The sequence below is a fragment of the Megascapheus bottae genome, chromosome 5, assembly GCF_031878675.1.
Source record: "Megascapheus bottae isolate mThoBot1 chromosome 5, mThoBot2.hap1, whole genome shotgun sequence".
Classification (NCBI taxonomy): Eukaryota; Metazoa; Chordata; class Mammalia; order Rodentia; family Geomyidae; genus Megascapheus; species Megascapheus bottae.
In genome coordinates, this window is record NC_143513.1 from 84,924,517 (window position 1) to 84,947,682 (window position 23,166).

Genomic DNA, 23,166 nt, shown 5'->3' on the forward strand with positions numbered 1-23,166 from the left:
TTATATGATGTTAGCTATCATTAATAATAAATGTTACCACCATTATCTTCATTATTAATTCACTCAATAGTCTTCAAATAATGCCATAGTTTGTTAACTAACATAAACAAAATCTAAGTGTTACCATTAATCAGTGTCACTTACTTCTCTTCATGTCTGTTTTTTAGACTCATTTACTTGCATTTTTTGCTCCATACCATAAGCTAGCTCCTGTGCCAAGGTCCTGGGCTGCACAAGAGACCTAAGGAGAAGATATTTGAAAGTACTATAAGATGATGGGTAAGACCCAGCAAGAACTCCTGCCTGGCATCGCTCTGCCCTTGTATCTCTGTGCCTGCCATTACATAGTACCTACCATACACTGGTTCCTGGAAGGTGTGACTAACTGCAGAAGCCATTCCCCGCCCCCCCCCCCAGGCTGCTGTGGTATCTGGCTGCTTCAGGGTTGAGAGGGGCAGGGATTTTTAACTTTCTTGAGAGCCTAACTTTCTTCAGGGTGGGCTCTTGCCCACATTGGCTCAGTTACTATTCATACAGACAGATCTTTACAATGGAAGGGCCAAGGGTCACTCTGAGCCCTTTGAGAGCAGGAGCTATTTTCTCAGGGGAGGGAGGGCAGGCAGGAGAGGGAGCACAAATAAGAGGGGGATGTAGGTACAGAACACATAGGTTAAAAAGGAAGTTCAGATAAAGGAAGAAGAGTAGGTAAAGGAAAAGCACAGGTAGAAGAGGGAAAGCAGGTAGAGGATGGCACAGGTAAGGAAGAGGGCACAGCTATGGAAGGGGAGAGGTAGGGGAGGGCACGGTCAGAAGAGGGAGACCCAGAAGGAAGGTAGAAGCAGACAGAGGAGGGAGCCCAGGTAGAAGAGAGAGAGCAGGTAGGGGAGAGGGAAGTGTACAGGGAGAGGAGGGACACAAGAGAGGAAGCATAGATAGATAGGTGCCAGTGAGACAGAGACACAGCAGAGGAGAGCATGGGGTAGCGGCACAGACAGGAGAAGGGCTCAGGTGGGAAGGGGCATGGATAGAGGAAGAAGAGCAAATAGGGACAGGGTGTTGGTAGGGGAAGGTACATGTGGAGGGAGGGTTCGGCAGAAGATAGGCAAAAGGGCAGAAGGAAGGATGCAGGTAGGAAAGGGATGCTGGCAGGAAGGGCATTGGTACACAGAGAAGTGAGGAATACAAATGTGAGTGGAGATTTCTTGGCTCACTCATCTCTGCCTGGGCCATAGATAGGTGTCTGCTGGGTGCAGCAGAGAGAAAGGCATGGTCTAAGATCTAAGATCAGTCTAGGATCAGACAGATGAGATGCAAACTGTAGGTGGGAACGATGTGACCTTGAGCAAGACACTTGACTTTTTTCTAAATTTCTATTTCCTTGCCTTGGGATGGTAAATAAGTACTTAATTAACTTAAATAAAACTGTGGTTCAAGTAAGTCCTCCAAGGCCGTGGAGTAGCTAAGACCACCAGTAAATAATAGCTGCCAATGCTAATGCAAACACAACTGCACATACCAAATGTGTATTATCAGCAGACAAATCCAGCTGCCCCTCCCTCCTCTCTTTTTTCTTTGTAAAACCTTCTCTTTTCTGCCACTCCTGGAACTTGAACTCAGGGACTAAGTGCTGCCCTTGGACTTCCTCAAGGCTAGAGCTCTACCACTTGAGCCACAGCACCATTTCAGGCTTTTTCTATGTATGTGGTACGAAGAAATTGAGCCTGGATCTTCACACAAGTTAGGCAAGCTCTCCACCATTAAGCCAAACTCCCAGCCCCTTTCTAAAGCTTTATGAGGTAAGCACTTTTTTCGGACATCTTCAAAACAAAATCACATTTTTTTTTTCTTTTCATTTTCAGGTTTATCAACCTCAAGCTGGGCCTTTTGACTGCTGGAGTGATTTAGTGGGTTACCCAGCATGCTGTGACAAATTTGATAAATAGCTATTTTGTTTTATTGCACTGGAAAAAAACAGAATAAGAAATTTTAATTTGGCAATTGGGAGATTATGAAAAAGCACAGTCAACTTGGAAAAGAGAGTAGGTAGCAGCAATAAATCTAGGTTTCATAAATAATAAACCCTCTAGGGATCAGGGACTGGAAAGAGTAAGGGCACAGGGCTGAGACCTGGGCTTTGCGGCCGAACCTGGGCCTGGCTTCTGCCTGCCTATGCAGCTGTTGTTCCTAGAAGAAAGGATGAGCCCATTCCTGGGACTCAGCAGCTCTTATTGATTCCTAGAAACTTCACAAGGGTCAAGAGGGCAGCTACTGAAGTGATGTGAAGACCTCTGGACCACTCCACTGTGCTTTGGCCCTGGCATGGATGTCTCACACAACACTGTGGTGTTACTGAATTTACAACTCTGTACTTGGTGACAACATCCCAACATCCAGTCAGGTTTCTAGAGTCCAAGGAAGTGAGATCTGATAAGGATTTCTTCCAAGTGGAGTAAGCAGAAGCATGCTGATTTAGGAGACCTGGGGAAAGGTCTCCTAAAGAATGGTCTTCTGTGAGCTATACAAGCATAACCATGTTCACTGTAGCATTATTTACCATAGCTAAGATATGGAACCAACCCAGATGCCCCTTAGTTGATGAATGGATCAAGAAGATGTGGTACTTATACACAATGGAATTCAATGCTGCCATCAGAAAGAATGGCATTGCCCCATTCATAAGGGAATGGAAGACCTGAAAAAAATATATTAAGTGAAGTAAGCCAGACCCAATGAAAAGTGGGTTATATGGTGTCCCTCATTTGTAAGAACTAGAATATATCTATGATAGTTTTTTTTCCAGTTGTGGGGCTTGAACTCAGGGCCTGTGTACTGTCCTTGGACTTTTTCTCAAGGCTAGAGCTCTACCACTTGAACCACAGCACCACTTCCAGCTTTTTCTATGTATGTGGTACCAAGGAATCAAACCTAGGCCTTTGTGAATACTAGGCAAGCACTCTACCACTGGGCCAAACTCCCGGCCCTCTATGATATTCTTAAGAAGGGAACTCAATAACCTAATTGCTAAGTGCATAGGACCATGTATAATAAAATGTATCAACATAAACTCCAAGATATGATAATAAGAAATCCTTATTATGTCCTGGATATAGGATTTTTGTTCCTTTCTTTTCATTTTCTTTTTTTAATTTGTTTGTTTCTCTTAGTTTTCTGCATCTTGTGTCATCTATACAAGATTATTCCACCTGTGGAAGGGAAAGGGAATCACAGAAACATCAGGAAAAAGGATGAACTAATACAACATTGATACTCACTTGACACTATGTTGTAAATGAATTCGACAACTTGGAGGGAGGAGAGGAGGGAAGGATAAGAGAGAAAAAATGAAAGATTGGGTAATAGAGTTTAAAATCAAATGTATTCATTACCTTACTGTACTGTAATGTACAACAAAAGGAAAGGAAAGAATGAAGGAAAGAAAGAAGGAAGGTCTTCTGAGACACAGTTTGTCAGTATAGATGCACTCATGAATTTTTTAGGCATTTTAAACATGCTCTTGGGGAATTAACATGCAAAATTGGGCTGTCATGGTTCAGAAACACTACTCCAGAATCCAGATTATGAAGCTATCAGTATATCATTCCATTGATTAAGTCAGAGACCTAATCATGAACCAATCACCTCTATTTTATTTTTGTGTCTTTTACTCTGATTCCAGCTTGGTCTCAAAATATGAGCTTAAGTGATCCTGTCTTAACCTCCTTTATATCTGAGACTGAAAGTGTTCACCACCACACCCAGAGAACTATCCAAGATATTTTTTTTCTTCGGGACATTTGCCAGTACCAGGGTTTGAACTCAGGGCCTACCACTTTGCTCAGTCTACTTGGTCAACTAGCACTCTGCCATTTGAGCCATCCCTGCATTAAACTTTTTGGGAAACATTTTATACCCAAGATGTAATATAACACAAATTTAAAAAAAGAAACAGAAAAGAATGAAGGGCCTAGAATCTACAGTGTCACACTTACTGATGCCGTGACTGACCTCACAGCATGCAGCAACTGTTGAAGGAAATAATTATCTACTGAACAAGGGATGAAAAGATGGGTCATTATTTTATAATGCTAAGGACAGCCTGGGGTTCACACATACTAGGGGAGATGTAATTTCTTTTGTTACCCATTCTAGGTTTGTGGCTGAGACTCCTATATTGAAACAGATGAACAAGCGAAAAATTAGTTTTATATGACCTAGGCACCTTCAGAAATCAACATACAGAGAAAAGGAAAACTGTTCTAAGGCATCTTGCAGAAGTGGAACTGGAAGACAGAAAGTCTGTGCTTCTTTCTGGCTGTGAACTGGAATGGGGTAGCTGCAAGGCCTGGGTACTCAGAAGAAAGGATAAAAAAGGTCTGCTGGAAGAGTTACTATTGCTTTAGGGAGAACTCACGAGAAATTCTAGCTTCTGCCTGGATTCAGAATAGCTGAATCACCTTCTAAGTTTGCCATTTAGAATCAACCACACTGTCTCCATAACTTCACATGAAAAAATAGAGTTATCTAATTTCCTTAGATCCCTTCCAACATTTTTTCTACTTTTGAAAAATAATAGGCCTCTTAACAAGTATAAATTGGTATGTCTATTATTTCAACTTTATTTCTAAGCAGTTAACTTTTTGTTTTATTACAAAAACTGTTGGGCATTTTGCAAACATGCATTATATATTTCTGCTTGTATTACCAGAAAAGGGAGAGAGGGGATGAAAGAGATCCCATCACTGACTGCAGAGCATTCTGGACTCAACGCATGGCCCTTCCCTACAGCCACTGTGTCTGTCCTCATTGTAGCTGCCTGGCAACATCTCCCAGCCTCACCAGCTGTCAGGCTGAATTATGCAGTCACCATGACAACCATAAATTCAGGCCAGCAGTGGCAAGATGAGGTGTTTCCTATTAATAATGCTCATCAGCTACTGGATACACACAGGTGCACAAGACAGGGCAGTCTATTTGCTGTTTCCTAGACCTTCAATGCATTAGAAGAAGGTATTAAACACTGTCAGTCTTTATAAAACAAGCCTCAAATATCATATTTACATTTTAATTGCTTTTCTTTAAAAAAAATTCAAAACTAGCCTGGTACTGGGTGCTGGTGGCTCACGCCTGTCATCCTAGCTACTCGGGAAGCTGATATCTGAGGATTTTGGTTCAAAGCCAGCCTGGACACTAAAAAGTCCATGAGACTCTTATCTCCAATTAACCACTAGAAAACTGGAAGTGGGGCTGTGGCTTAAGGGGTAGAGCAGTAGCCTTAAGCTGGAGCGCTCAAGGACAATGGCCAGGCCCAGAGTTCAAGCCCCATAAGGAACAAAAAGAAATTTTAAACTATTGTCTTGATACAATGTAATATAATTCCATGCTAGGGAGACAAATTAGGGCAAGGGAGAAAAATATTTAATGATGATTACAGTGGGTTGCTCATATGTACTTTTTGATGAGGGGTGGGGACCAAGTTATGCTGGTATTACATATGTCTGTAATTGTGACAGGATCAGACAACTAAATATATGCTCAATAACTAGCTCACTTTATTGACCAGCATGCTTTCAATTATGCAGGTTTTACAGAGACCTTTTATCTTATTTATCCCTGTAAGGAAACTTGAGAATGTTTTTACAGTTCCAGATGAGCTCAACGAGCTCTTCTTGTCCTGGTGACAGGAATAAAGGCACACGCGCAGGACAGCAAAGAGCCCAGCTCCAGAGATGCACACCAGCACCCTAGGCAACATCCAGTCCAGAGCCAGGTCTGGCATCTATGTTTTCTCCTGGATTTTTCTAAAAAAACTCCATCCTCCCACCCTGTCCCCTACCCAGACTATAATTGGACTTTTTTTTTTTTTCTTGAGACACCAGTGACTTTAAGGGACTAGATCTCCAGGCAATTCGTGCCTCCTTTAACATTTTGCTGACTCAACATCAATATCTGAATGTAATATTTTTTACAAAGATAACATTTTATTTCTTAAACTTTATTATAAAGGGGTTACAAGTACATAAGTTGCGTAACGAGTACATTTCTTTTTGGACAGTGTCAGTTCTCCCAGTTTTCCCCTCCCCATCCTTCTCCCCCCAAATTGTGTAGTTCATTTCCAACACAGTATCACTGGTGAACTGGTTCCCCTCTGTCCACCATTTCTGTGCTTCCACTTCCTCTTCCCCAATCAGATAAACTTATAGACAAGGACACAGAAATCAAAAACAGTGACCAAAGGGAATAAACCAAGGGGGGAGAGCTAATTGTGAATAGTACAACTTTTTTTTAAAAAAGCACCCTGGCCTCCATTTCTTCGATTCATTTTACTAAACATCATTTTATATGATTATATGCACATAGCTATTGAGCCCTTGTGATCCTCTCCTAAGAATGTCCTCCTTTGGCCTCACTGTGTGAATGTCTAGAATCCTGTACAATTTATCATTTCCCAGTGTACTTTTTTGTCTTTTAACATCTAGTGTGGTTACGTATAGATTTATAAGTACATTCTATTTACCACAAATGAGGGAAACCATGCAACCTATGTTTCTTTGTGTCTGGCTTACTTTGCTTAATATAATTTTAACAAGTCTTTCCATTTTCTTATGATTATCATTCTTTCTGATGGAAGGGTAAAATTCCACTATATATATATATATATATATACATATACATACATATGCATGCTACATTGTTTTGATCCATTCATCCACTGAGAGGCATCTGGGTAGATTGCATACATTAGCTATGGTAAACAATGTTGCTGACAGTTTTAGTGTAGCCTTGTGTGTGGACTGTGGTATAAATACCCAGGAGTGGAATTCCTGGGTATAGGGAAGCTCCATGATTAGTCTTTTGAGGAAGCTCCATACTGCTTTCCAGAGTGGTTGAACACATTTACATTTCCACCACAGTGTAGCAGAATTCCCTTTTGGCCACAGCCCCACCAGCATCTATCATTTTTTTAGACCAGTCCTGGGCTTGAGCTCAGGGCCTGAGCACTGTCCTTGGACTTTCTCAAGGGTAGAGCTTGACCACTTGAGCCTCAGCACCACTTCCAGCTTTTTACTATGTATGTGGTACCAGGGAATTGAACCTGGGTCTTCATGAATGCTAGGCAAGCACTCTACCACGAGGCCAAACTCCCGGCCCATATTATTGTTAGTTTTCTTGTTAACAGCCATTCTAACTGGGGGGAGGTGAGATCTCAATGTTATTTTGATTGGCATTTGTTTTATGGCCAGAGAGGTTTCACATTTTTCATGTGTCTGTTGGTCATTCTTAACTTCTTCTGAAAAGGCTCTCTTTAAATCTCTAGTCCACTTGTTAATGGGCTTGTTGTTTCTTTGAGGATTATGGAGGGTAATTTTTGGAGCTCTGAATGTATTTTAGATATGAGGCCCTTGTCTGATCCATAGCTAGTAAAGATTTTCTCTCATTCTGTAGGGTTTCTACTTAGCTTACTAGCTATGTCCTTTGCCATGCAGAAACTCTTCAGTTTGATGCAATACCATTTATCCAGTCTTTCTTTGATTTTTTTGTTGTGATTCTGTGTTTTACTTAGAAGTTTCAACCTGTGCCAAGGACCACTAGTGTTTTCCCTATCTCTTCCTGTAATTTTTCCAGGGTATCTGGTCTTACATTGAGGTCTTTGTTTTATCTGGATTGATTCTATTGCAGGGTGATATATAAGGATCCAGTTTCAGTTTTCCGCATGTGTATAGCCAATTCGGCCAGCACCGTTTGTTGAAGAAGCTGTCCTTCTTTAAGCCTGTGTTTTTGGCTCCCTCATCAAATTAGTGTAATTTTTAATGGGCCTCCAAATAAAAAAAAACAGTCCAAGGCATATTCCAAGGACTCTAGAGTTGAACCCACATGACCAGCAGGAGGCACACCTGATCCAGCCCAGTGTCCTACAACCTCTCTAGCTTCTCTCATACCTGTACTCTACTACAGATCACTGACCACGTTCTGCATGGAAGTCTCCACATATAAAAAAAGTCACTAAACAGAATGTTCCATGCTGGCAACATGTTCTATTTTTCAGCATTAGCTCCCACTCCACTCTGGCTTGCTTGTGATCTGCCAGGACACACAGACAGGTAGACAATTCTCCTAGCCCCAAAATTCCTGGGCTCTAGAAGAGATACAGGAATCACCAAATGGCGTACATAAGGGCCTTGACACCTCTGTCATGGAACAGCTCACCCTAAAATGCACCTCACCCAGCGAAGACTCCCCCAAGGGCGGTCTCCAAGGCTGCACAACTGGGTTTCCTCCTCTATAAATTAGGCATCCCATAAGCACCTGCAGTTGTGGCAATTGTGCAGAAACTTGGGTGAATGGAGGAGCACAAGTGTCAGGTCATAATTGGCAGCAGGAGAACCCTGGAAGAGATTTAAATATCCCTCACCCATAATCTAAAGCCAGAGATCCATGTGCAGGAGCCCTGTGGCCCCATTTTCACATTGGGACAAGCAGCTGTGACATTCCACATCCAAACTGCAAATTGCCCAGAAATTGCCACCTATCAAACAAGACACACAAGGGAGTCCATTCTCTCTCTTGCTTATTCACTCATCCCTTCCAGCACCAAGAAGTCCTGCTAGTCCTCCAGGCCTGCAAGGCTCACTGAAAACATGAGACACCAAGAAAAAAATGAAAACCCCCAACTGGGGATTGGGCCATAAAGCACAGCCGTGGCTGGTGTCAAGGAACAGCAGCACACCATAGCCCTCTAACGCATCCTGTCCAGAACTCTCTCCCTGACACCGAAGTCCTTCGAAAACAACACGCTCATTTCCTAATAGGATCCTTTTTGAACACTGTCCAGAACATAGGCACTAAGACATGCATCAATGTACACACACACACACACACACACACACACACACACACACACACACGTGTACTAACAGCATGATCTATTACCATTAATCTTCATGTTTAGTCACATACATGACTCCAGAGATATATTTCAGTCCAGTGACTCTTCAGAACAGCAAAGACAAACACTGTAAGATGCCCGCCTGCCACGTGGGTGGACTCATGTGGACTGGCATCCTGCAAGAGGCAAACTCAGAGTCACAGCAATGATGCTGGGACTGCACACTTACCATCTACACAGGCCTCAGATGATCCACAAAGGTCATCCTCAAATAAGCAGCCTGGAAAGAAAAAGACAGAGAAAATGAGTCAGAAACAGGAAGAAGACCCATAGTCCTTGGAGGCTGTGCCCTTGCTAGCTGTTGAGACGTGCACACCCCAGGGCAGACTTCTTGTCTCTGCTTTATTTATTTATATTTTTCCCAATCCTGAGGAACTCAGAACCTGAGCCCTGCCTGTCCTTGGGTTTTCTCAAGGCTAGAGCTCTACCACTTCAGTCACAGCACCATTTCTGGCTTTTTCTACGTATGTGGTACTGGAGAAATCAAACCTGGGTCTTTGTGCATGCTAGGCAAGCACTCTACCACTAAGCCATGCTTTATTTTTTATTTTTGGCAGTATTGGGATTTGAACTCCAGGCTGTGTCCTTGCTAAGCAGGCTCTCTTTTTGCTAAGCTATGCCTGCAGCCCTGACTTTTGCTCTTTATTTTTGACTTAAGAGTCTTGTTTCCTATCTTGCATATGCTGGGCATGATCCACTTCTGTTATGCTTTCTAATATCTAGGAAAATAGACACAGACCACCAAGCTCAGAAATTTATTAAGAAAGTCTCGCAACCTTTTCTTATCCAGGCTTGCTTGAACCATGGTGCCAGCAATCTCAGCTCCCAAGTAGTAAGGATTATAGCTGTGAGTCAGTGACACCTGGCTAGATCCGTTTCTTATTACTTGGAGGTGGGTTGTTCTGAAGCCAGAACATCGTGTCCCTGTGCATGCCATATGACTTCTCCATTAGAAAGATGCTCTGTACTGCCTGTCTCTTCCAGGCAGCATTAGAAAGACTACACATCATCTTCATAGCTATCTATACCAATGTTCCCCCAGCCTCACAGCTGAGGTGCCCAGCTGCTGTCCTGTAGAGCACGTAGCTGACTTAAATATGGCACCATCATAAGATAGAAGTACACACAAGATACAAGAGATTGGTTTGGACCTCTGGTCCTCCTTATAAACATGACTAACACCACTCCAAGCACTCAAGGAGGAGTGTGAAGAGGAAGGAAGTGCTCACATCCCACGGCGAGAGCACTGAGATGTCAGGAACAGTGACCGCCATGGCCACCGATGAGATAGAAAGAGGAAAGAGTGGTGAAAGGAAAAATGAGAAGGCAACAAAGGACATGAGGAAAGGTGGGGGAAAAAGGATAGAGACCACAGAACAAGGCCACTGCTTCCTGGAAAAGACACGAAGGATGGGATGTGGAGGTGGGGGGAGAGGGAAGGGTAACAATGTCCAACAAGAAATGTACTCACTACCTTATGTAAGTAACTGTAACCCCTCTGTTTATCACCCTGACAATGAAATTGAATAAAAAGGAAAAACAGACACGAAAGAGCCTTAATTGGGGCCAGGAGTTTGGCCGAGTGGTTAAAGTGCTTGCCTAGCATGCATGAAGACCCGGGTTCGATTCCTCGATACCACATACATAGAAAAAAGCCGGAAGTGGTGCTCAGGCTCAAGTGGTAGAGCTCTAGCCTTGAGAAAGTCCAAGGACAGTGCTCAGGCTCTGAGCTCAAGCCCAGGACTGGCAAAAAAAAAAAGAGCCTTAATTGCTCGCTGCAGGTCCTGTGGGCCAACCCTTTAAAGGCCTACATAAATCAGGAAGGCAAGGGACAGGCTGGAGAAAAGGCATTTCACTCCATGTCAAACACATCTTGAGCACAGAAAAAGAAAAAAGGAACTTTCATCCTGGTAGAGTGATCAGGTCAGGAGGAGCAAGAGCCATGACTGTGTTCACACCTGCCCCAGTGAAAGGCCACAAGCCCACAAACACTGGGCATGCTCCAAACCACCCTGAGTACCTGTTCCTGCCAAAATAGGATTCCTTGACTCCTGTTCTCCAGCTGCCACACCATCAAGACCTACCTCTGAAAAGTCTCGTTGTGAGCTGGGCATGGTGGCTCATGCTTGAAATCCTATCCACGCAGGAAGCAGATTCAGGGATCACAACTCAAAGCTCGCCATGCATAAAGAAGCTGAGAGATCCCATCTCCACCCATAAAGAAGCTGAGAGATCCCATCTCCACCCATAAAGAAGCTGAGAGATCCCATCTCCACCCATAAAGAAGCGTGAGAGATCCCATCTCCACCCATAAAGAAGCTGAGAGATCCCATCTCTACCCATAAAGAAGCGTGAGAGATCCCATCTCCACCCATAAAGAAGCTGAGAGATCCCATCTCCACCCATAAAGAAGCGTGAGAGATCCCATCTCCACCCATAAAGAAGCTGAGAGATCCCATCTCCACCCATAAAGAAGCTGAGAGATCCCATCTCCACCCATAAAGAAGCTGAGAGATCCCATCTCCACCCATAAAGAAGCTGAGAGATCCCATCTCTACCCATAAAGAAGTGTGAGAGATCCCATCTCCACCCATAAAGAAGCTGAGAGATCCCATCTCCACCCATAAAGAAGCTGAGAGATCCCATCTCCACCCATAAAGAAGCTGAGAGATCCCATCTCCACCCATAAAGAAGCGTGAGAGATCCCATCTCTACCCATAAAGAAGCGTGAGAGATCCCATCTCCACCCATAAAGAAGCTGAGAGATCCCATCTCCACCCATAAAGAAGCTGAGAGATCCCATCTCCACCCATAAAGAAGCTGAGAGATCCCATCTCCACCCATAAAGAAGCTGAGAGATCCCATCTCCAGCCATAAAGAAGCTGAGAGATCCCATCTCCACCATAGCTGGTGTGGTGGTTCATATGTATCACCCTAGCAACCAGTACGCACAAGCCATAGGAGCATATCCAGGGCGGTTCCCACACAAAACGAACGCTACCACAAGACTAAGCAACGTGGCCAGGCACTGGTGGCCTGCACCGATAAATCCTAATGACTCACGAGGCCAACATATGAGGATCATGGTTTGAAGCCAAACTGAGCAGGAAAATCCATGAGATTTAAGTGGAACTCTGGGTCAAGCAGTAAAGTATCAGCCTTGAGAAAAAAAAATCTCAGAGACAATGTCCAGGTCCTGAGTTCAAGTCACAGTTTCAGCAAAAAAGAAGGAGGAGGAGGAGGGGGGGAGGAGGAGGAGGAGGAGGAGGAGGAGGAGGAGGAGGAAGGAGGAGGAGGGGGAAGGAGGAGGAGGAGGAAGGAGAGGGAGGGGGAGAAGGAGGAGGCAGAGGAGGAGGAGGAAGAGGAGAAGAGGAGGAGGAGGAGGAGGACAAGGAGGAGAAGGAGGAAGAAGAAGTTCAAAAATGACTGGAGCCATTGCTTAAGCAATAGGCTATAAATCATCTGTGAGCGAGAAAAGCCAGGCAAGAGTGCAAGGCTTGAAGTTCAAGCACAAGTTTTAGCATACATATACACAAAACATGGTGTCATTCCACACGAAAGAGACATAGCTCTTCCATGAACTGACAGAAGACATGGTCTCCTTCCATACTTATGACAGTTCTATGGATGTTCACAAGAGAAAGTCATGTGTTGGAGGGGGCAGGACAATGCTAAAGTTATTCCTACTAAGTGGAACCTAGGCACATACCCAAGTTACCTGGCCCACTCAGCCCTAGGCAAACTGCCCACAGGAGTGCATCTTCAAAACTGAAAAGTCAAAGCTTAACCATGTCAGTCTCTACTCTAAGATCTTATTTTTCTGAAATAATCATATAGTCTTATAAAAAGCAACACTTTATTTCTTAATATGATTTCTAGAAAATCAACATCAATTCCATTACTCAAGAGCTGATCCGACCTTTCTAGTGTGCTTCTCTGCTTTCCCCACAACTCGCTCTCATCTCACCCCACCATTGTTTCATCCAAAAAGTATCTGAGCCAAGCAGTGTGTGAAGACAGGGAAATGGTGGCAACCAGATTTCTGAGGACACCTGGCCCTGCAGTGGGAGGCAAGAATCACAGGCCTGAATACCATGCTGGCTGTAACAAAAGCAATGGTCTGAGGTCACATAGCTCATCTCAGCTCATCGTCATGCTCAGTAAAAATCTGGGGCAATAGTGCCAGTCTCTGGACTCCTCCCCTACCTGACCTCTGATCTCCCCTCACTGCAGCCCCGATGAAGTCTCAGGGCGGGGGAGTAGCCTAGGCTGCCCAATGCCTCCCTACAGCCCAGGTACACAGAGGCTGGAGGACAAGATAAAAAAAATACACTCAGAAGGCCATACTAGAACTTTTAAAGCTAAATTTGATGTCATGGTGCTGTTCCATATACTGGCCACAGTGGGGTCACACAACTGTTCAACATCATCACAGCTTGTACCCAAGGCCTGTAAGAATACCGAGTGAAGGCAAGGAAAAAGAACAAGTGCAGGTAAACAGCCCATTGTGAGCTCGCATTCATAGCTCAGTATTTGACACATGGAAATGGTGGATAATGGAACTCTGCTTGAAAAGGCACAGGAAGAACGCCTCTCTGTTGCATCCCACCTCTGTAATCACAGTGCATGATTAGATGTGATTGGATGAGTTGTGCAAGGCAATGCATCCTTGAATCTCAACCATGGAAAAGCAGCCTGTCACCAATAACTGCCCAATTTCATCCATTCTGGAACCTGTCAAGCAGGCACCTCAGAAAGACCTCACATGTCCTGGGGGTGGAAAAGGTGATTCATTACCAGAACTGCAGTGCTATGCATATTTCACCCCACCAGTCAATATGCTTATTTGCCTGCTAAATTTATGTATACTGTTATTTGCTCTAAAATTAAAGAAATACATATTTCATTATAAATACCAGCCACCTATTTATACACAGTGGAATTCTATGCTGCCATCAGAAAGAATGACATCGTCCCATTTGTAAGGAAATGGAAAGACTTAGAAAATCATATTAAGTGAAGTAAGCCAGACCCAAAGGAATATAGACTCAATTGTTTCTCTCATTTGTAATAATTAGTACAAACCTTGGACCCTCCTAGCAGAGGATTACAATAGCTCAAAACCTAGATACAAAAGGCCATGTCAGATGAGGCTAAATGAAAGGACCTCCAGGATATGGAAACAAGAGCCATATAATATGTGATTGTTGTTCTTAAGGTACTAGATTATTTCTCATCTCTTTTGTTGCCCCTTGGTTATTCTCATATTGTTATAGTATCTTATCTTATTATCTGGTATATTGTATATATATATTTGTTTATTTGAAATAGGAAAGGGAAGGAAAGAAAACAAGATGAGGGGAGGGAGTGGGAGAAAGAAATGGGGACAAAAACATGAGAAGGGGTATCAATATGTGTAAAGTAACGCATCTTCTATCTGGCAAATATAACTGTAACCCTCTACTAATTATAATAAAAATATGAAGAAAAACTAAATAAATAAATACCAGCCACCTACCAATAACAATTATGACTATAAATTAAGAGAAAGGACTTATTGCCAGCACACATTGGCTTTCTCTGCTCTAGAAACTCAGACATAGGGTCTTCAGGGGATCCCAACCCAGCTGTTCCTGGAACACCTCACAGTGTGCACACCCTGCCATGAAGGCTGCATGTGCATCGTCTACACCAAAGTCAGAGGTTAGTCTAAGGCTAAGTAGTCAAATCTGTGAAGTTTACTCACAGAAACTCATCTGCCCCTTAATTATATGGTGACAGCATTTGAAATCACAGTGCTTCTTGCTAGAGCCTTTGCCTAGCATGTGTGGACCTGTGTTCCATTCCCGGGTCTGAAGAAAGATTGTTTAATATTAAAGCGTTGCTCACAGTTATGCAAGAAAACAAAGTGTTTCCAAAATTCTCAAATGGCTCTTTGACACCAGACCAGGATATGGAGCTTAAGGAATTGCACCTACCTTTACATCTACCCATTTCCCTCCAGCTTTACCATACACTGAGCACACACACACATGGATGCAATACATAATATGTACCATTTCCCTCCAGCTTTACCACACACTGAGCACACACGCACATGGATGCAATACATGATATGTACCATTTCCCTCCAGCTTTACCACACACTGAGCACACATGCACACATGGATGCAATACATGATATGTACCATTTCCCTCCAGCTTTACCACACACTGAGCACATACGCACACATGGATGCAATACATGATATGTACGCACTGCCCGTTTTTGTTCTGATTCTATTTCCCTTTGTTTTTTTCAGAATACAGTGGCTCTTTGTCATTGTCTTGATGTTTCTTTTCTTACTACATCTAGTTCTTTGAGGAGCAAGATTGCAACTGCCTTTCTTAACCCTTAACTCCTAAAGAACCCTGAGGAAAGATTTGCATTATGTAGGAAAGTAGTAAAAGTAGCAAGTCACAGCCTCCCTCTCTGGTGGGATGCTCATCCCTCATGTCTCACCTGAACTTCTCAACTCTCCTGTCTTGCCCTCACTTGGTGGTTCCCCGATACTTCTAGGCATCATGACACTGACAAGGAAGAGGTGATCTCAAATTCTAGGAACTTCCTAGGTTCATTTCTCTTCTGTAGAGAGGGGACTGAAATGACCTCATTGCCCACAAAACTTTAAGGAGCAAACACCCAATATGATGAGGATATGGTAAGCTTTGCTACCTAGAAATATTACGGAAAGGTGCATGTGAAAATGGGCACTCTATGCACAAACATTAATTCAAAATGGATCAAAGGCCTCAATATCAGACCTGACACTCTGAAACTGCTACATGATAGAGTAGGAGAGACACTGGAATGCATAGGCACAGGCAGAAACTTCCTGAACAGAGTCCCAGGGTCACAACAGATTGGAGAGAGACTCGATAAATGGGACTCCCTAAAAATACAAAGTTTCTGCACAGATAAAAACATAGCCACAAAAGTAGAGATACAGCCAATCAACTGGGAAAAGATATTTACCAATAATACATCTGACAAATGCTTAATATCCAGTATCTACAGGGAACTCAAGAAACTAATCCCCCACAAGCCCAACAAACCAATCACTAAATGGGCAAGGGAACTAAAGAGAGACTTATCAAAAGAAGAGGTTAAAATGGCAAAGAAACATATAAGAAAATGCTCATCATCCATGGTCATAAAAGAAATGTAAATAAAAACAACCCTAAGATACCACCTTACTCCAATCAGAATGGCCAATATTTTGAGCTCAGACGACAAATGCTGGCAGGGTTGTGGAGAAAGAGGAACCCTACTGCACTGCTGGTGGGAATGTAAACTACTACAGACACTCTGGAAGGCAGTTTGGAGATTTCTCAAAAACCTAAAAATATGCTGGCTGTGGAGGGCAGCTGGCCCTGCTGTGGGGCTAAAGATCCCATTTCCCCAACCCCCACCCACCCTCCACCTCACCTGGCCCAGGCCTCACTTCCATCTGCCCTTCCCATGGCTCCAGATCAGTCCTTTGCCTTGTTTGTCCTGTTCTTTTAAAATAAAAGTTGTCTGAAACCTTAAAAAAAAACTAAAACTGAACACAGACCTTTTCTACAACCCAGCCATACCACTCCTAGGCATCTACCCTGAGCATCATAACCCAGAATAAGATAAGGACACCTGAACAGCCATGTACATCTCTTCACTGGTTCACAAGAGTCAAGGTATGGAAACAACCCCGATGCACCCCTACAGATGAATGGATAGAAAAATTGTGGTATATATATGCAATGGAATTCTACATAGCCACCTGACAAGATAAAATAATGGCATTCACTGGGAAGTGGATGGAACTAGAGCAAATCATGTTGAGTGAGATAAATCAGGACCAAAGGAACAAAAGGCTCATGGTATCCATAAAATGTAGATATTGGATCCAAACAGTACAAGAGTGATGACTCAATATCTGGGTACCTATGGTTACTGATACCACCTTGGAGATATAAATAAATATAACTACATAGGCATAAAAATCCATGATGGGATATATACCCTATAGACATAATGTTATATAGATCAATATGTATCTATGACATACAAACTCTCAGCTTAATTTTAATTATGTTCTAAAATATATGTGTCAGTGATTGCATATAGAGATTCCTTTCTTGAATACTTGTTTGTTAAACATGATATTTGACATGTGATATAAAAATCAATGTTAATAAAATATTTTAATAAAAAAGTAAATATGGAAAAAATGAATAAAAATGTGCGCTATACAGTGAGAGCTGGTGCCTGATCACTATTCAGGAGGCTGAGATCCGAGGATCACAGTTTGAAGTCAAACCTGGACAAAAGTCATGAAATTCTTATTTCCAACAAATTACCAAAAAAGGGCAGAAATAGAGATGGGGCTCAAGTAGTAGAATGCTAGCCTTGAGCAAAAGAAGCTCAGCTCAAATTTAACCAAGGAAGTGCAAAGGCATGAGTACTAGAAACTCTAAAGAATTGGTGAAAGAAGATAAGGCTACCAATTGATGGAAAGAAAGACACTCATAATCTTATGTCTTTTACTTAGACATAATATATACAACCAAACAATCAGTGTCTTTCAAACTCCAAGCACACTAGTCAAATCTCCTACAGCCAGTCAGTCCCCATGGGACTCCAGGGTTCCCACTGTGGGACATGAGAATCTCAATTTCTGACACATTCTCAGGGCCTCATTCTTTTTTATTTCCTTTTGCCAGTATTGGGACTTGAACTCAGGGCCTGGGCACTGTCCTGTGCATTCTCAAGGCTAGTGCTCTATCCTTGAGCCACAGCACCACTTCTAGCTTTTTCTATATGTGTAGTACCAAGGAATGGACAACAGGGCTTCATGCTTGCTAGGCAAGCACTCTACCACTAGGCCACACTCCTGGCCTCAAGGCTTCATTCTTGTATCTGGCCTCCATTTCTTGGAATTCATTTTACTAAACATCATTTTATATGATTATATGCACATAGCTATTGAGCCCTTGTGATCCTCTCCTAAGAATGTCCTCCTTTGGCCTCACTGTGTGAATGTCTAGAATCCTGTACAATTTATCATTTCCCAGTGTACTTTTTTGTCTTTTAACATCTAGTGTGGTTACGTATAGATTTATAAGTACATTCTATTTACCACAAATGAGGGAAACCATGCAACCTATGTTTCTTTGTGTCTGGCTTACTTTGCTTAATATAATTTTAACAAGTCTTTCCATTTTCTTATGATTATCATTCTTTCTGATAGAAGGGTAAAATTCCACTATATATATATATTTACATATACATACATAGGCATGCTACATTGTTTTGATCCATTCATCCACTGAGAGGCATCTGGGTAGATTGCATACATTAGCTATGGTAAACAATGTTGCTGACAGTTTTAGTGTAGCCTTGTTTGTGGACTGTGGTATAAATACCCAGGAGTGGAATTCCTGGGTATAGGGAAGCTCCATGATTAGTCTTTTGAGGAAGCTCTATACTGCTTTCCAAAGTGGTTGAACAAGTTTACATTTCCACCACAGTGTAGCAGAATTCCCTTTTGGCCACAGCCCCACCAGCATCTATCATTTTTTTTAGACCAGTCCTGGGCTTGAGCTCAGGGCCTGAGCACTATCCTTGGACTTTCTCAAGGGTAGAGCTTGACCACTTGAGCCTTAGCACCACTTCCAGCTTTTTACTATGTATGTGGTACCAGGGAATTGAACCTGGGTCTTCATGAATGCTAGGCAAGCACTCTACCACGAGGCCAAACTCCCGGCCCATATTATTGTTAGTTTTCTTGATAACAGCCATTCTAACTGGGGGGAGGTGAGATCTCAATGTTATTTTGATTGGCATTTGTTTTATGGCCAGAGAGGTTTCACATTTTTTCATGTGTCTGTTGGTCATTCTTAACTTCTTCTGAAAAGGCTCTCTTTAAATCTCTAGTCCACTTGTTAATAGGCTTTTTGTCTAATTCAACTTAATACCACATCCTGAATTCCCAAGATGAATGAAAAGTATGAATTCTGGGCCGGGAGTTTGGCCTAGTGGTAGAGTGTTTGCCTAGCATGCACGAAGACCCAGGTTCGATTCCTCGGTACCACATACATAGAAAAAAAAGCTGGAAGTGTTGCTGGGCTCAAGTCATAGAGCTCTAGCCTTGAGAAAGTCCAAGGACAATGCTCAGGCCTTGAGCTCAAACCCAGGACTGGCAAAAGAAAAAAAAGGGTTGAAGTCTCTGTGAGCAGAGTTATTTCAGTTGACAAATTCCAACTTCTCTTTCTCTAGAAATTTGACATCTAATTTTGCACAATGTAACATTTTGTGGTATTCAAGTCCTTCTGCTTATTACAGGAGAAATAACAATGAAGGGCTGTGTACAGACTCCTGAAATCAATAACAGTTAAAGAAAAAGAAATCTTACGCTAAAATGCAAACAAACATTCTTGAAGGCACATATTCCTGTGTCTGCCTTTGGCCCTGATCCTTTCCTATCACCAACAGAAAGGACAAGCCTGGCTGGTCTGCTGGTACTAAAAGGGGAGTAAGAGACACCCAGGCAGAGATATCCTCAGGGATATCCAACCTGGAATAGGTGGACTCCAGCCAACTGGGACCTAGAGAATGAGTAGTAACTTTCATATTTGGGATAGTCCATCACAAACTCCTCACAGTCAAGATCAGAGAAGAAATAGTCTGGACATAGTGTTGTGCAACTTTAGACTTAAAAATCAAGGAATTATTTATAACAACAGAAAAATCAAAAGGGAAACTTTATTACAATGGAAAGAAGATTAGAATACTACAAGAGATGCTATCTGAAGAAGACAGTCAAAGTCAAGGAAACACAGCATTGACTAAAAATCACTAGAAGACTAGTATAGTAAACACAAGAAGAAGGAAGGGAGCAAAATACAGGAAAACAACAAAATGGTAGAAACATGACATATTTTTCCATTGTAACTTTAGACATCAACTGGCTCAGATCCCCAATTAAGAGTAGTAGATTAGTACAAAAAAAACAAGATCTAACCATTTGTTGTCTCCAAGAAATACATCTCACAAAGATAAAAACAAATTCTGAGTGAAGAGATGGAAAAATACCTTTCATGCAAATTAATCTGAAAAGGCAGGGGTAGCCATACTATTACCTGATAAAATAGACTTCTTGTTAATATTAGCACAAGCAGACAAGGTAGGACAGTGCATATTAATAAAGGAAATGATCCATGCAGAGGAAATCACAGTGGTGTATATATATATACAATGTATGTATGTATGTATGTATGTATGTATGTATGTATGTATATATGTATATATACCGCACAATGGAGCACCTAAATACACTAAACAACCACTCTTAGATTTACAGAACATGACAGAACCAAACACACTAGTAGTGCAAGACTTTAACATTCTACTATCACCCAAGGACAGGTCAACCAAAGAATAGATCGGCAAAAAAGCCTCTGAATTAAATGAAATCATAGCCCAAAGGGACTTAATAGACGTCTACAGAGCATTTCATCCAACAACCACCCAAGTTACAGTCTTCTCAAAAGCCAATTTCTAGGACATTCAACAAGCTTGAGCAAATACAAAACGATTGAGATAACTCTTTGTATCCTATCTGATCACAAGGGAATTAAGCTAGATCTCAACAAAAAAAAGATACTACTAGAAACACTAAAACACATAGAGACTGAACAATATACTGTTGAACAAAAGGTAGATCACTGAGGAAATAAAGGAGCAGACCAGAAAGTTTTAACAATTCAATGAAAATGAAAACCTTATACTACCACCTTTGGGATACAGCCAAAGCATCATTGAAAGTTCATAGCACTAAGCAGGTACATGAAGAAAAACAGAAACACCTCACCTAAAAAAAAATAAAATAAACTCATGATGGGACACTAGGAAATGGAGAGACATCCCATGCTCATGGAGAGGGAGAACCAACATAGTGAAAATGGCTATACTGCCAGAATTGATAAACAAATTCAATGCAATCCCTATCAAAATCCCAAAGACATTCTTTACTGAAATAGAAGATACAATCCAAAGGTTCATATGGAACAAGAAAAGACCTAGAATAGCCAAAACAATTCTAGGCAAAAAGAGCAAGGCAGGTGGTATTACAATACTATAGAGCCATAATAAAAAAAACAACAGCATGGTATTGGCACAAAAATAGACCAGAAGATCAATGGAACAGAATAGAAGATACAGAAATAGAACCACATACCTATAGTCAACTTCTATTTGACAAAGGAGTCAAAGATATACAGTGGAACAAACACAGTGTATTCAATTATTGGTGTTGGCAAAACTGGACACCCACATGCAGAAAACTGAAAATTGACCCTAGCCATTCGCCACACACAAGCATTAACTCAAAATGGATCAAAGACTTCAATGTCAGACCAGAAACCGTGAAACTACTACATGATAGAGTAGGAGAGACACTGGAACTCATAGGCACAGGCAAAAGATTCCTGAACAGAATCCCAGGGTCACAACAGATTGGAGAGAGACTCCATAAATGGGACTACCTAAAAATACAAAGTTTCTGCACAGATAAAAACATAGCCACAAAAGTAGAGAAACAGCCAACCAACTGGGAAAAGATATTTACCAATAATACATCTGACAAATGCTTAATATCCAGTATCTACAGGAAACTCAAGAAACTAATCCCCTCAAACCCAACAAACCATTCACTAAATGGGCAAGGGAACTAAAGAGAGATTTAGCAAAAGAAGAGATTAAAATGGCAGAAAAGCATATAAGAAAATGTTCATCATCCATGGCCATAAAGGAAGTGCAAATAAAAACAACCCTAAGATACCACCTTACCCCAACAAGAATGGCCAAGATTTTGAACTTTGACAATGACAGATGCTGGCGGGGCTGTGGAGAAAAAGGAACCATACTGCACTGCTGGTGGGATTGTACGCTAGTTCAGCCACTCTGGAGGTTTCTTAAAGAACTGAAAATTGACCTTCCCTACGATCCCTCCATACCACTCCTGGGCATCTACCCTGAACATCATAACCCAAGATATGATAAGGACACCTGCTCAGCTATTTTCATCTCTGCACTATTCACAATAGGCAGGCGATGGAAACAATCCAGATGCCCTATTGCAGATGAATGGATACAGAAAATGTGGTATATATATACAATGGAATTCTACATAGCCAACAGACAAGATAAAATAATGGCATTTGCAGGGAAGTGGATGAATCTAGAGCGAATCATGTTGAGTGAGACAAGTCAAGACCAAAGGAACAAAAGGCACATGGTATCCTTAATATGTGGCTATTAGAGCCAAACAGTACAAGGGCAAGGACTCAAAAGTTGCATACCCAAGTCTATGGACATGGTACTGGAAATATAAACACAACTACCTAGTCATAAAAACTTATGACTCTATAGACATCATTTTATTACATAGGTTATTATGTATCTATGACATACAAACCCTTAGCCTAATTTTGATTATGTTCTAAAATCTAAATGCCAGTGATTGTATATAGAGATTCCCTTCTTGAATACCTGTTTGTTAAATGTGTCATTTGAAATATGATGTAAAAATCAATGTTAATAAATTCTTTAATTAAAAAAACCTCATGATGCAAATAAAACTACTAAAAATAACAGGAACAAAACTACCAGACAGAGTGAGATAGAAAATAAAAAATACTAGGGCAGAAATCAACCAACTAGAGACTTTAAAAAAAAGCTATGCATAAAACCAACAAAATGTAGTGAAACAAAAGCCATATAATGAATGATTGTTGTCCTTAATGTACTATGTTGTCTCTCATCTCCTTTGCTGTCCCTTGTTATCTCATATTGGTATAGTATCTCACTTTGTTATCTAATATATTGAATTTATTTGTATTTGGATATTTGAAATTTGATAGGGAAGGGGGGAAAACCAAGACGGGTGAGGGGTGTGGGGGGGGAGGGAAATGGGTACCAAGACATGTGAAAGGGTATCAATGTATGTGAATTAACGCACCTTCTATCTGGCAAATATCATGTAACCCTTTTACTAATTACAATTAAAAAAAACAACAAAATGAAAATCGGGCTCTTTGAAAACAATCAATAAAATTGACAGAAATTAGCTAAGGAGAGAAGAAACTCAAATCAACAAAATTAGAGATGCTAAAGGAAATATCACAACAAATATCCAAAAAAC

The 23,166-nt window shown here is 41.6% G+C and overlaps 1 protein-coding gene across 1 annotated transcript in view; it reads right to left on the reverse strand.

The window, feature by feature from the left end:
• Ptprn2 (protein tyrosine phosphatase receptor type N2) overlaps positions 1-23,166 on the reverse strand; it is a 228,394-nt gene that overhangs the window by 173,656 nt on the left and 31,572 nt on the right. The window contains exon 2 of the mRNA XM_090332458.1: positions 9,114-9,164. Within this exon, the coding sequence (XP_090188584.1) occupies positions 9,114-9,164 (51 nt within the window). The remainder of the gene's footprint in view (positions 1-9,113; positions 9,165-23,166) is intronic.